Raw genomic sequence first — 14,399 nt, forward strand, 5'->3', positions numbered from 1 at the left:
AATCAAAGCACTTGGACAAAATCTGATTTCTAGATACAAATGGAGTTTACTGGGGCCAATTTTTCAGAAGTGACCTTTCATTTTGCATTCCCAAAATACTGAGAGTGCCTTTTGCATGCTCCCATTACTTCACTCACCTTGTCCCACAGGTAGAGAACTGTAAGGCTACTGAGTCTGTGCATGCCAGCTTAGTATCTGCATGTTCAGCATTGATATGTACAAATTTCAGGAATGGTTTTAAGTTAGCTGAAGATTTGGCCTTTAAGGGTGGTATTTAAACATTATTTAAACTGGATAAATAAAAACTGTCTGTGAGTCTGTAAAGGGGGAAGGAAGTTACAGAAGGGTAGGGAAGTGTTCATCCACATATAATTTATTGGGTGGTCTAAATAATACCATCCAAAAATTATACGTGGATGGACACTTCCCTACCCTTCTGCAACTTCCTTCCGCCCCTTACGGATTCCCAGACAGTCTTTGTCTTTCCACCATAGAATCCCTCCTGAACAGTTCTCTTTCCATGATGTGTAAACAGAAAGGTGCCTAAAGCACAGAAAGGGAGCAGAGTCCACATCCTAAATTGTTAGACTATATCATCCCATTCTTCTTTTAATCTTTTACTTGCTCCCCATTGCCTCGAGTATCAGTTTAAAATGTCTTGATCTAGCTTTATTCACCATGTTTGATCTGCATTTGGAAGTTTTTTTTTTACCTTAGAGGACATCAATAACTTAACTAGGAAATATGTTTGCAATGTGCAAAAATGAGTTGCATAGTTCCATAAGTTACCTTATAATGGGATTCAGGATGCAGCCATGCTGACTTTGTTTCCTGTTGTTTTCTCCACTCTGCAAATAACATCAGCCTTGACACTCTATTCCTTTTCTTTTGCCTCTCACTCCTCCATGGCCAATTTCTAAGCTATCTCCTATGGATGGGCCCCCTTGTTTGTTCCCTTTCACTTCTTGTCTCCAGGTTTTTTCTGTTCTGCTCCCTATGCATGGAATGACATCACTCTTCTTGTGCTCCAAGTCTCCCTGTCTCCTTCTCCAAGTCTCTGTTAAAAGCCCACATTTTTCATGCAGCTTTCTCTTGTGCTATGTATTCCTCCTCTCCTGTGCCATTTGTTTCTCTTTAAAATATTATCACTTATTAGATAGGCATGCTGTATAATATGATTTGCATTATTATTTATTTTACTACCTTATTTTCCTTTGCCCACACTTTACCTTTATCATCAACTTCTCTGAGCTCCATGTTCTATGTCTAATATAGGCCCTGATCCCACGCACACTTAGATACATGCTTAAAGTTAAGCATGTGAATGGTCACATGTAGCTCAGTGGACTAATCAAGTACTTAAAATTAAGTGTATGTGTACATGTTTGTAGGATCAGGGAGTTAAACTACAAGAGCTTTGGGGACATAGAATGTCTATTTTAAAATCTGTCTCTATTTGAAAACCACCTCAGTTTTAATATCATTGTGACTTTTTGTCATACAATAATAAATATTGCTGCATGTCTTTCGATTATGCAATTGTAAATGCTGGAGCATAGTTCCTGTAGCATAGCATATTTTTCATCTCTTGGAGACGCTAGCAGTCATAACACACCTACAGAGAAGTTTTATATATTTACTTTGCCTCAATTATACTTAAGATGGGACAGTATGGCAACTTTATATAAGTAATTTTTGGTGTCCTTGTTGAAGATAATGAGGCTGTACAAACCTTAGGCATCAAAGTCTATTACTTGTTTAACCTTCCCAGCAGAGGACAGTTACCATGCCTTATCATAGAGGAAAGCAACGTCTGCCCCTTTGCTTTCACAGCTGAGAATGGGAATCTCTCAGTATCATTTCTGACTGCTAGTATTGAGAGATGGTAAGGGTCAAAAAGATTGAAAGTGAAAGGCAAGGATCAGCAATTTGGAGGTAGTTATTAATATGCTGATTTATTGTCACTTGAGTCTAAAGAGACTTCAGCCACTCTCGATTTTTTATATGCTCTTTAAAATACTGAATTTTCCTGAGAAATCTAATTACATTTTAATAAATTATTTTCTTCAATTTATTGCCAAGTCACCTCCTACTCCCAGAAAATATTTGTATCTTTTAAAAAAAACTACTGTAACTTCATTCTGGCATAGCTTTCCTATGTATCTTCAATGACCAGTTGATATAAGAAAACAGCTAATTACCTTTACTTTTCTCTGGTGCACTCAGCTATATAAGGTGATAGAAAAAAATAATTATGCATAGCCACTAAAGTGTGGATTAATTCGGAATCTCCATAAAATAATAGAGCAAATCTTTAAAATTAAGACATCATAAAACCTAAATTAAATAATGTTATCCATTACAGCTTTATGGCATCGTTTGTGGCTTTACACGATGTCAGAGCACTTGTCTTAACTAGGCTCCTGGGGCCAAATTGTGGTGTAACTGAGAGCAGAGCTGGTCCTTAAAGAGAGATTATCTAGTATCTAGGCAAGGGTCTTCTGGGTTTTGCTCCTGATTCTGCCCCTGATTGATTGCTTTAATCAAGTCACAACCTGTCCCAGCCTTGGTTAACTTATATGTAGTGTGTGTTTAGTAATCTTGAGGGTATTATGAGAATTAATTATTATTGAAGCTTTTAGATCCTATAATGAAAGACACTATACAAGTGCAAGCTGTTATGGTTTGTTGTGATTATTTGTCATCAATAGACTGAATCTCTGTCCTGGCCTCTTACACTGCCCCTGTAACTTAGTGTGTAGGCAGCACACAGACATTAATAAATGTATCTTCCCAAAACAACCGTGAAGTAGGGTTGTGTCATCGTCCTCATGGTGGCATTTAGAGATTGTGACTCTCCCAAGGTCACACAGGATTTGTATCCAGTTCTTCCGAGTCTGACTGCTGCATCATAACCACAAAACTGTCCTTCCTGTCACTGGATATTTCCATATGTTGATATATCAGCCATTCATGTCAGCTGTCCAGAAATTATTAGCATTTCAGAATCAGAATAATATTAACATTCATCTTCTAGACAGAGAGTTGAGAAAAACATTTTTTAAAATGGCTATAAGTTTTCTTATTTAAAAAAAAATCATTTCCAGCAAAAGGTCACAGTCTATAAAAAATAAGCTCTTAACACTGCTACCCTTAGAATGAAGTGGCAAGGCATATTGAGCCACATTCACCTCAGTCCAACTAGATTGCTGTCAGTGAAGTTACATTGTGAATGAATTTGGCCCATTGTTTATGATTGGAGACTCAAAACAGTGTGCCTGATTTGAACTATTAAGCACAATATTTCCACAAGGAACAATTCATTTTACCTTTCTTTTTGTGTGAAATATCCTCCGTGACTCTTAAGTTGATAGCCAAGGGCTCAGATCATCAGTCTCTGATATCCACAGTTCTGGCAGCAGGGCCTCCATGAGGTTATGGAGTTTGGCTGCTACAGAGCTTTTCATCTTTTATTTGGCAGAGTTCAGACTTAGCCTTTAGCTACCCTTAGCCACCATTCCCAAACAACATCATTACATGAAGACGTCTGCCTCTTTGTCCTGGCTTAGATGATGTGACCTACACATGATTCACTAATGACTGAAACTTTTATATGCCAAGTGAATCTAGCAATATCCCCAGATAGCAGAGAACTATTTGGAGCTGACTGGTACTCACATAGCTAAAGGCCTTTAAATAGAATTGTGTCTTCAGATTCAGGCAGTCAGGACTAATCTAAGAGGCATTTCCAGGCTCTGCATTAAGCATTATCATTATAGTATTGTCAGACTTTAAGAACAAGGGGCCCAGATCATTCCCGAACATGGGAAACCCACATGAGGGACTGGGATTTCTGTGAGATTCCCCCCTTACAGAACTGCCACCTGATTGTTCCGTGGGGGCTGAAGAATGGGGTTGGCCATTCCTTGCAGAACAGGATTCAGCCCCCATGACTTGCAGATCTCTCAGATCTGTCCATGCAGTCACAATGTGCCTCCAAAATACCTCTTCTCACTAGCAGCACAACCCAAGGAGGGTGGATCTAAGGCATGGAAGAATTGCATGCAAAACTAAGTACAAAATACAGCCCCAGTCTGAATTAAGTTTGCTGTTGATTCTTCATTGCTTTTCAGGGTAAAGAGGCATATGTGTGTGTGACGTTTTAAGTGAGCCATTTCCCACATCCCTAAGGCTCTCCATTCCACCTGAACTGGTGGAGACTTCATCATGAGGATTGTGGATTAGTACCACGGAGGTGGAATTCCCCACATCCACAGAAGCAGGGGCAGATGGATGAGGCCCTCTGGGTATGGATTCTAGAGAGACAACCTGCCCCAAGATGACCTAGCTGCATTCTTACCCTCACCTATGACAAGCACAGTTGAGGCATAGCAGGAGAATGGGAACTCATACAGAAGCAGCAATGTGCAAAGACACATTTTTGCCATTGCTCTAAGCATCACACTGTAGTCAAATGTCCAGGAAAGCTCAGAACTGCTTTAAGATTGAAGTAAAATAAAATGTAAAATTTCTTAAATAGCAATTTAGTGTAAATTTGAATCTACAACAGTAAATCAGCATTAGCAGTGCACTGGGGAACAGAAGGGGAAGAAGTGGCATTATAATGAAATCTTCAACTCTCTGACTCTCTACACAAGATCCCCAAAGAATGGGCTGAAAAATAATACCGTTGGACAGCAGACTGTCTCCTGGATTAGCAGACAATTTGAGGGCAACAGCCCTTTGTCTTTTAGCAGGTTTAAGAGCTGCAAACTGTTGAAGTTAGAGTTAACCCTGACATAAGATGCAATTTCTTAGCTGTGAGGGTAATTAAAGATTGGAACAGCTTCCCAGGGCAGGTGGTGGATTCACCATTGCTTGGCATCTTTAAAACAAGGTTAAATCTCTTGTTAAAAGATCCGCTTTAATCCAGCTTCTGGGAGAAATTCACCGGCCTGTGTATATGGCAGGTCAGGCTGGATGGTCATACTGGTTCCTTCGGGCCTTGGAATCTGATTCTCCCTCTTTATCCCCTTTCTTCATGGACGTGGGGAGAACAGGATCACCTGCATCACCCTCAACATGCTCATAACACTTGGAGCTCTGAATTAAGCCTGATTGTAATAAATCTCATGCTTCAGGACTTCAGCCTGCAGGGGACAGTCTCCCTAAGGGGAGAACAGGTTTAGACCCCCAGAATAAGCATTTAAACCAATTGTTTGCACACTGGGTTTTCGACTGTAAGAGCTATTGTGAAAGCTTGTAATACACTGAATTTAATAGTCATTATCTCTCTTTCACTCACATACACACAGTGTTTATGGTTATGAAGGTATATCTATGTATATAAAGAAAACTGTAATTGTCATGCGACTTCAGCTTCGCTTCACAACAGGGCAGTGAAGCAACCAGGTAGGGAGGAGCTACCTCCTCAACCAGACAAGACTTGTTTCAAGCACCTTGCCATTGTCCAGCCCAGGAAGGAACAATGAGGAACTATCAAAGCAAAGGGGGAAAAGCTTGAAACTGAAAAGAAAACCCCAGTCTTTGGAAACAAAGAGAGGAAGGAGTTTTCCCTACTTTGAATAACTACAGTGACAAGGAAAACAAAACTGCACATCCTTTTAAAATGGAAAGGGTTTGAACTGAAGAGCATTCAGAACTGGGGGACAATCATGAGGCAGGAGGCTGTCCATGAATGCTGGATCCCTCCTATAGCTAGGGGGTATGCTGGGAAACTCTTTTAAGGCAGTAGGTAACTCTTATTATTCCTTTTCTAATTAGAAATTCCTTTTCTAATATTAAAGGATAAAGGCTGAGGTTGCACCTTTGTTTCTTTCCTGCAAAACTTGTGTATGTTTGCTTCCCCTTTACGATTTCATATTAGAATCTGTGGTTTTCCTATGAAATCCATTTTTTGTTTATTTTCATTCCAAGCAGGTCTGTGGTGTTCAAACTGTGTGGAGTGTGTATGCCAAAGTGAGCTGATGATTAGGGGGCTGGTTTCACATCTTGGGTGGGGGAGTGGTGGTGACTAACCAAAATGGTGTCCAAGAGGTTGGTAATTAAGAACTCAGGGAGAAAGTATTTGGGGAGACTCGGGACTGGAAGGGCTGTTGGTGTTACCCTTCAAAGAGTAAATGGGCTGGTGGAAAGCAGGGTGCGAGTTTATGATTGTGTGCTGCCTACTAGCATCAGGGATCTGAACCATGGCTGCACAGCACAAGGGCCCCCAAGCTTACAGGGAAGGCAGTGACAGAACCCCTGACTGGTCTGGGTGAACCCCAAAATGTCAGTCAGGAAGGAACATTTTTCCCCTAATGCATAATTGGCTAGATGTATTCTGTTTTTTCTCCCCTGCCTTCCTCTGAAGCATCAGAGATTCACCACAATTGGAGACTGGGCAGGGTAGATCAGGGCTCTGAGGTAGTACAGAAAATCCTCTTAAGGTGCCAGTCTGGTGCGTCTTGCTCTCTTGCTCAGGGTCACACTGATTTGGGGTTGAGAATGATTCCACCCACTCCCAGATCGGTGAGGACCTTTGGGGGTTTTCACTTTCCCCTGGAGCATGGAGTGTGGTTCACTAGATAGGGTCATTTGGGCACCCTGTCAATTCCCTGCCATTGTAAGGGCTCTGGACATTGGTGACACCTTGGTCTCTCCTGTTCTGTGCCTGTAGAATATGGTTGAGTCTCCTGAGGACTGAAATGCTTAAGTGCAAGTAAAGTCTTTGGGCTTGATACAGGGGTATTAAGGAGAAATTTAACAGCCTGTTGTGTATAGGAGGTTACACTAGATGATCTAATGGTCCCTTCTGACCTTAAACTCTATGAAACTGTGAAATTGACTGTAAGATAAGTAGTCATTCTTTATGAGTACAAACAAGCATTTGCCTTTTCAAATGCTGTCATGTACAACCAAAGGGTTATATTCTAATTTCTGAAGCAAGATGGACATCATGACTTATGTCACATTTCTGTTATGGGTTGTCCAGCTGTAGCAGTAAATAGTTTTTGGATGGTCCTATGCTATATAATTGGCTGGAATGTTGCCCACAAAGTGTAAAACAATTGAGAATATTGAACTTTCAGAATCTGATTTACATCATAAGCTTTTAAAAGAAAGGATATGTTTTTACCATGTCTGTGAAGCACCTAGCACACTTTTGAATGCAGTATGAATAATAACTAAATATAGATTTTCTTTATACTATTGGTATAGAACAGCAAATCTTGCATATATAGGTAGCTGGTTTGTTAGAATGCAGAAACCAAATATATACAGGATTAACAAAGAGGTTTTTTTCTTTGTAGCTGTTGTGTGCCTCTCAGACAATAACCATGCTGCAGATGTCACTGAATGCATGAGGTGGACAGAACCTATGCCTTCCCTGGTACAGGAGTGTCTAATTCCCTGCAAAGATGATTGCACATTCACCCCTTGGTCTAAATTTACAGCATGCTCTTCAGATTGTGAATCAACAAAAAGTAGAAGAAGATCACTCACAGGTACAATCAGTCTTTTATATGTTATGATTTATGGACAAGACATTTGAACTATCTTTTTCGATGTTGCTGGGTTGACTTTGAACTTTTGTCAGATTTCAGATAGAATATTGTTTATCTTTGACCAAATATTTGTCCATTTGTGTATATAAAGGGCTCATGTAGGTGTGAAAGCAGTGCAGGAGTTGACCCAAACTAGTTCAACATGGGCTGCAGATGGATCAAAAGTGATACTTACTGTGACATGTTCAGGACACCAGAACTCAGAGCCCAACTGTGTTACCATTTTGCCTTAGCAAGAGTGAAAGCTTTGCTGCTGCTAAGATGTGTGTCAGTTCCCTGACACACCAGCCCATCTACCTTGCCCACAAACTCTTCAAGACTCTGTCAGTCTGAACCTTGCCCTGCAAATAACAAGGAGAGGAACCCCAGTTCCTGAGTTCCCCAGAGACATCTCCCTGCAGTGTCCAGTCCTTTTCACTGGACATTCTCAGAAATTATAAATCTTGCTGCTTCCAAAGAGGTGGCGCACACATCAGCCTTTGAGGTTAGCTGATGACTTACACTTAATTTTAATACACAGCACTGAGGTGGTTTTGTAATAAAACAAGAATAAGTTTACTAACAAAGAAAAGAGATTTAAGTGATACTAAGCAAGAATGAGACAGATGTCATTACAAATAACAAAAAACAAAACAAAACATGTTTTCTAGTGACTAAAACTTAGTTTCAATCTTTGCCTAAACAATTTTCTTTCTTACATCAAGTTAGCAGCATCCCTAGCCCTCCGTAATAGGGGATCCAACTTTCACAGGCTCAAAGAGCACTATACCCTATGTCACCACAGTGATGGATAACTAAAAGGTCTTCTTGCGCCTCTTATGATACTCAAAGACCACTTCTCAGCCTCAAGAGCCAGGAAGGCTTCCTGGGGTGCAGATTCTGTCCTCCGGCATGATTGTTAAATGGTCATCTCCCCCATTTGTTTAGCTTTATGGCTTTGTTTACCTTGTATGTAAATGTACTTTAATTGTCCTCTACCTAGCCAAGCAGGTCAGTCAGGTAAATACACATTTCTTTGTCTTTGGCAGACTGGGTTCTTCTTCTAGTGCTCATTCCTATGTGTATTCTATACATGGGAATGCATGCGCACCATACCCCTGAGTCCAGAGATTCTTAACAGGCAGTGTCCATTGGCCTGCACATGTGCAATTGATCTCCTCATGCTCCAGGCCAAGGGCATAAGAGGCAGTGCAAGCTGACGCCTCTTCAGTTTCTTCTTACCACTGCATGGCCTGAGTCAGAGTCCTCAGCATCCACAGATTTCTCCAGCTTCTTTTTTATAGCCTGTAACTAGATATTGACAATTGTTTTTATATTAGCATAGAGTTTTTATAGTATAGCTTGTTTTTCTGCTTGCTGGGGGAGTCCCTCCCTGAAGTCTAGGACTATGCCCGGGGTCCTGGGGTTCAAGAATTGCTTCTCTTGCTCCTTCTCTGTGAGTGACGACCACCAATGCTACCTCTACTGTTTGGGTGAGATGCATATCTCTGCAAAGTGCAGCATTTGCCTCTTGTATCCCCTGTGAACATGCAGAAGTCATGAGCTTCAGGTGAAGAAACAGGTTATGGAGAAGGCTATGAGTTATCACGCAGATCTGGTCAGGGAAACCCCCTCTGTACATTGATGCCAACTAACAAGCAGCACCCCTCCGAGCATGAACTTGGGAACGGAGCCTAGAGCTGGGTAAGCCCAAGCACTCATGATCCAGGGCTTCACATGAGAGTAAGGAGCACTGTCCTGGTTACAAGGACAGATTCCTGTCCAAGTGTGTTCCTAAGAGAAGAGATCCCTCCCCAACCCTGCCAAGGTCGGGTCAGCCTTTGTATGCAGATCCTAAGGGCTCAGGACTGCTTAAGGGAGGGGAGGAGATTAAAGTGCAAAAGAAAAAGAATCAGTCAATTTTGTTGGTGGCTTCAATCCTAAACATAAAGATCGGCATCCACCAGCTCCATCTAAGAGCAGTGGACCTGACTCTTGGATGGTACTGATCCATCCTTTGAAGGACTGGTCACCCACAACATTTTGGGATGCATCAGAACTGTTGAGCCTAATCGCTGGAACACCCCAAACACCAGGATGTATGGATACTTACGTCTTGCCAGAGGATATTCATAGATTCATAGATATTAAGGTCAGAAGGGACCATTATGATCATCTAGTCTGACCTCCTGGACAATGCAGGCCACAGTATCTCACCCACCCACTCCTGCAATAAACCTCTCACCTATGTCTGAGCTATTGAAGTCCTCAAATCACGGTTTAAAGACTTCAAGGTGCAGAGAATCCTCCAACAAGTGACCCATGCCCCATGCTACAGAGGAAGGCGAAAAACCCTCAGATACCCCAGGATATCTTCTCTCTTACCCACAGTCCCCTGTCCTCTTAGGCCCAGTTCTCCTGAGGGACATTTCTGCATTGGATGACAAAACTACTTCAGTAACACTGGAACCATCTCCACTCCAGTGCTCAGGCAGGAGTGTTCACCCTCTGGTACCGTCATCCTCACCAGTGGAAAGAGAGCAGTTCTTCAACCTGGACGAGTCAGGTGCTGAGGCCGGTCCTTCATCTCCTCGAAGGGAGATGAGTCCTGATAGGCACTCAAGGAGAGCCGGATGCCCTCCTCCCAGATATGAATTTCCCAGGGACCTCTAGTACTTGATGCCATGGGGTCCCCCTCATCTGGTTGACCCCTCATAGTTGCCCTACTGGGACCTGTGGAACCATATGGCAGATGTCTTGGATCCATCAATGAGTTCTACCACACTTCTCCCACTCTGCATCCACTGGATCCATCATTATGAGGAGGAAATTGATCCAGATCCACAGGTACTGACAGGGATCTCATCCTCATCTCCAGAAGAAACAATCAGTCTGTTCTCACCATCTCCACCAGACAACTGCAGCAGCCTCTTGAGGATAGCAAATGACCTTCAGATCCCACTGGAGAAGGTCCAGAATTCCTATCACTGTCTCCTTGACATTCTGTAACCTACAGGTCCAATGACATTTTGTAACCTACAGGTCCAAGCAAGGGGGCACTCCTGGTAAAACAGGGCATCATGGAGCCAGCCAGAGTGATCTGGCATATCTCAGCCTACTGCTCTCCCACACCTAAAAGAGCTGAGAGATGCTATTTTGTCCCAACCAAAGGAGCTGATTTCCTTTTCACCCATCCAGTGCCCAACTTGCTAGTGAAGCAGGCAGTCATGGAGGGAGCAAGTCACAACATCCTAAGATCATCCCAGCTTTCAGGGGCTCCAAGAGGTTGGACCTTTTGGGAAGAAAGGTGTTCTCCTCTATGAGCCTGCAGTTCTGTATCACAAACTTGAGGACAGAGCCCAATTTCAATCCTTCATTGAAGAAGGCAGACTAGTGGCAAAAACATCCCTACAGCTACAGTGGTTGCAGTGGACATGGTATTTAGAGGGTTAGCCACTGGTATAGTGGTGAGGGTTCCACAAGGAAGTGCAGAACACCATAAAGAACTTACTATTCAATTATTCAAATTTGTTTAACAAGAAAACTGATGCGAGTCCACACTCTTTGAAAGACTTCGGATTGAACCTCCACTTCCTGAGAATTTACACCCTGGCCCTGAAGAGAAAACACCAGTGGCCAAGACCACTGCCCCACAAACATTCTACCACCAGCAGCCAGTCATACCTCTGTGCAAGCGGCAGAGGGTTCAGAGACCTCAATGTTCAGAATCCTCTTCTATCACAACCTCTACCTTTTCCCACCCACCCATTCAGGGCTACTTTTGATGCCTCAGTTGAGAACTGCCCAACATTATTTAAGCCAACCACTTCTATCACCCTGCTCCCCCCATATTTGGGGACCATCTCTCACTTTTGGCCCACAATTGGGACTCTATCATGAAGGAAAAGTGGGTTCTATCCAGCATGGTTACTCCATCTAATTTCTCTCCTTTCCTCCCCACAAAGCTTCTTCCTGGTTCCTCTTTATGGAACATTCTAAGGCAGACATTCTTTGTCAGGAGACAAATTCTCTTCTCCAATGAGGGGCAATAGAATAAGTGACACCTCAGTATCAAAGGAGGTGGGCTATTAGATGGGGTGAGATCCGAGTTACCCAGGTAAGAACTTTCTGTAGTATTTGGCTGATGAATCTTGCCCATATGCTCAGGGTTTAGCTGATCGCCATATTTGGGGTCAGGAAGGAATTTTCCTCCAGGGCAGATTGGAAGAGGCCCTGGAGATTTTTCGCCTTCCTCTGTAGCATGGGGCACGGGTCACTTGCTGGAGGATTCTCTGCTCCTTGAAGTCTTTAAACTACGATTTGAGGACTTCAATAGCACAGACATAGGTGTGAGGTTTTTTTTGGTAGGAGTGGTGGGTGAGATTCTGTGGCCTGCGTTGTGCAGGAGGTCAAACTAGATGATCATAATGGTCCCTTCTGACCTAAATATCTATGAATCTATGAAAGGAGAGGGTTCTATACCCCATACTACTTAGTCCCCAAAAAAGACAGAGGGTGGAGACCCATTATGGATCTTTGACAACTGAACATCTTTATTTAAAAGTCAAAATTCAGGATGGTTACACTAGCATCCCTAATCCCTTTCTACAGGAGGGGATTTGGTTTGCGGCTCTTGCCGTGAAGGGTGCCTATTTTCATGGAGATATTCATCTGTCCCACAGAAAGTTTGTTTAGTTCCTAGTAGGTCAGGAACACTACCCGTTCAGAGTCCTTCCCTTTGGACTAGCAACAATGCCCAGCGTACTCATGAAGGTTCTCTCTGTGGGGGAAGCCTAAACGAGACAGCACAGTTACACATTTCTCCCATATTTGGATGATTGACTCCTAGCAGGACAGCTCGGCGACTCCATCATCTAGCAGCACTGGGTGTCTGTGTGAACAAGAACAGTCTGTTTTGACCCACATGCAGATGGCAAACTTTATTGGAGTGACACTGGGCTTACTTTCAGTAAGAGATTTCCTCCCCAAAGAAATATTTCAGATAATGAGCAATCTGATAACACAGATTACTCACAGACCAAAGACTATGGTCAGGGTGTTCCTTTCTCTATTAGGACACATTATAACAAGTGCAACCCTTCTGGTTTGAGGCTTTCACCTGAACAAACACATAGTACAGGGCACTTGGATCCCATAGGAGGTCAGGCTGCACGTTAACCTGCTGGAACTGAGAGCTGTCCACCTGGCCTGCAGGGCCTTCCTCCTGTTCTTACATTCACTCCATATCCAAGTAATGGCAGACAACATCACCACAATATTTTATATAAACAAGCAGGTTGGAGCAAGTTTCTTTCCCCGCTGCCAGGAAGCAGACAGGTTTTGGAATTGGTGCATTGGAAACCACATCTTTATCCAAGCCAGAGCAGCTATTGGCCACAACTCCCAGGGTGACACTCCCCTGCTGTCATGCACAGATAAACTCATATATGCCTTTCTGCCCAGTCCCCTGCTACCCAAGGTCTTGAGAAAGATCCACCACAAGTGGACCAGAATTATTCTTATAGCACTCACCTGGCCCAGACAGTTGTGGTTCCTAGAACTTCTGAGAATGTCAACTTGTCCTATCAGGATCTGTGCCTTCCCAGACCTTCTAATTCAGGAAGATGGCCAAATCAGACACCTCAGTCCAGACCCTTTTCACTTCATGGCCTGGTGTTTGGATAAGCATCAGATCTAGAATGCTCATATTTGTTAGCCGTCCAAGCCATTCTTAATCAAAATAGGAAAGATTCAACTAGGACCTGCTACCTAGCTAAATGGAGAGGTTTCTGGGCATGGCATAATCAGTCTTCCTCAGACTCTGCAGATATCCCAGTCATTTTAGATTATCTCCTGTCATTGAAGAACTCTGGTCTTTCCACTAGTTCACTGTGTGTCCGTCATGCAGCAATACCTCCCTTCCTCCATTTTCATTCACCCAACAACAGTTAAATTCATGAAATGCCTAGTCAGGACCTTTTCACTAGTAATCAGCAGACCACCATTTGAACCTCTGGCAACATGTTCTGTGTCCCCCCCCTTCCCATAAAAGTTGCATATTTAGTTTCTATTACTTTGGCCAGAAGGGTCAGTGAGATGGGGGCATTCATGGCCAATCCACCATATACCATTTTTCACAAGGAACGGATTTCCCACTGCTTTCATCCCAAATTCCTCCTAAAGTTATATCTGAATTCCATGTCAACCAGCCTATCCATGTATCTGTTCTCTTCCTGAAACTCCATGCTTCTGCTGAAGAAAATAGATTTCATTCACTGATGTCAGCAATTTTCTAACATAGGGACCAGCATTTGAAGAAGAAATCAAGGTTACTTACCTGTAACTGTTGGGCTTAAATCTGGTTGGAAATCTAAAGTTTGGGAGTCATATAACTTTAATAATATAAGTAATGCTGGGCTTATGGAATTAGCCAAGAGCATTATACTGGTTCAAGCCATTCTGCAGTAACTACTGGAAAAATATTATGTGTTATTTGAACACAGAACAAACTGAGAAGCTCTAAAATTTCAGAACATTAATAATTCAGGGACATTTGTTTTAATAACAGTCTTTTCTTCGCTGCACTTTGTTAAACCAAATTGAACTGAATTGGGGGTGGGGAGGGTAGGACTTACAGTAGGTATACTGCTTTGCATTAAAGCATTTCATATTTTCTATTTTGCATTTAAAAGGACCATAGTTTAGTTACTTTTTGTTATTCCATTGGTAGAGGTGATACATCAAAGACTTTTACAGCAGGGTGAAAAATTAAACATGACGGCTTTAGTAAACATATACAGCATAATAATGTTTAGGAATTGAATAGTAGCATAAGTATGGTGGCTATCGCTT

At 42.5% G+C, this 14,399-nt stretch overlaps 1 protein-coding gene across 2 annotated transcripts in view; it reads left to right on the top strand.

Annotated features, from left to right (window-relative positions):
• The window catches only part of THSD7B (thrombospondin type 1 domain containing 7B), a 484,955-nt gene that overhangs the window by 335,085 nt on the left and 135,471 nt on the right, over window positions 1–14,399 (top strand). For both annotated transcript variants that reach the window (XM_074967286.1, XM_074967287.1), the window contains exon 13: window positions 7,314–7,508. In XM_074967286.1, the coding sequence (XP_074823387.1) occupies window positions 7,314–7,508 (195 nt within the window). The remainder of the gene's footprint in view (window positions 1–7,313; window positions 7,509–14,399) is intronic.

Source organism: Natator depressus, chromosome 11 (assembly GCF_965152275.1).
Source record: "Natator depressus isolate rNatDep1 chromosome 11, rNatDep2.hap1, whole genome shotgun sequence".
In the NCBI taxonomy this organism is placed as follows: Eukaryota; Metazoa; Chordata; order Testudines; family Cheloniidae; genus Natator; species Natator depressus.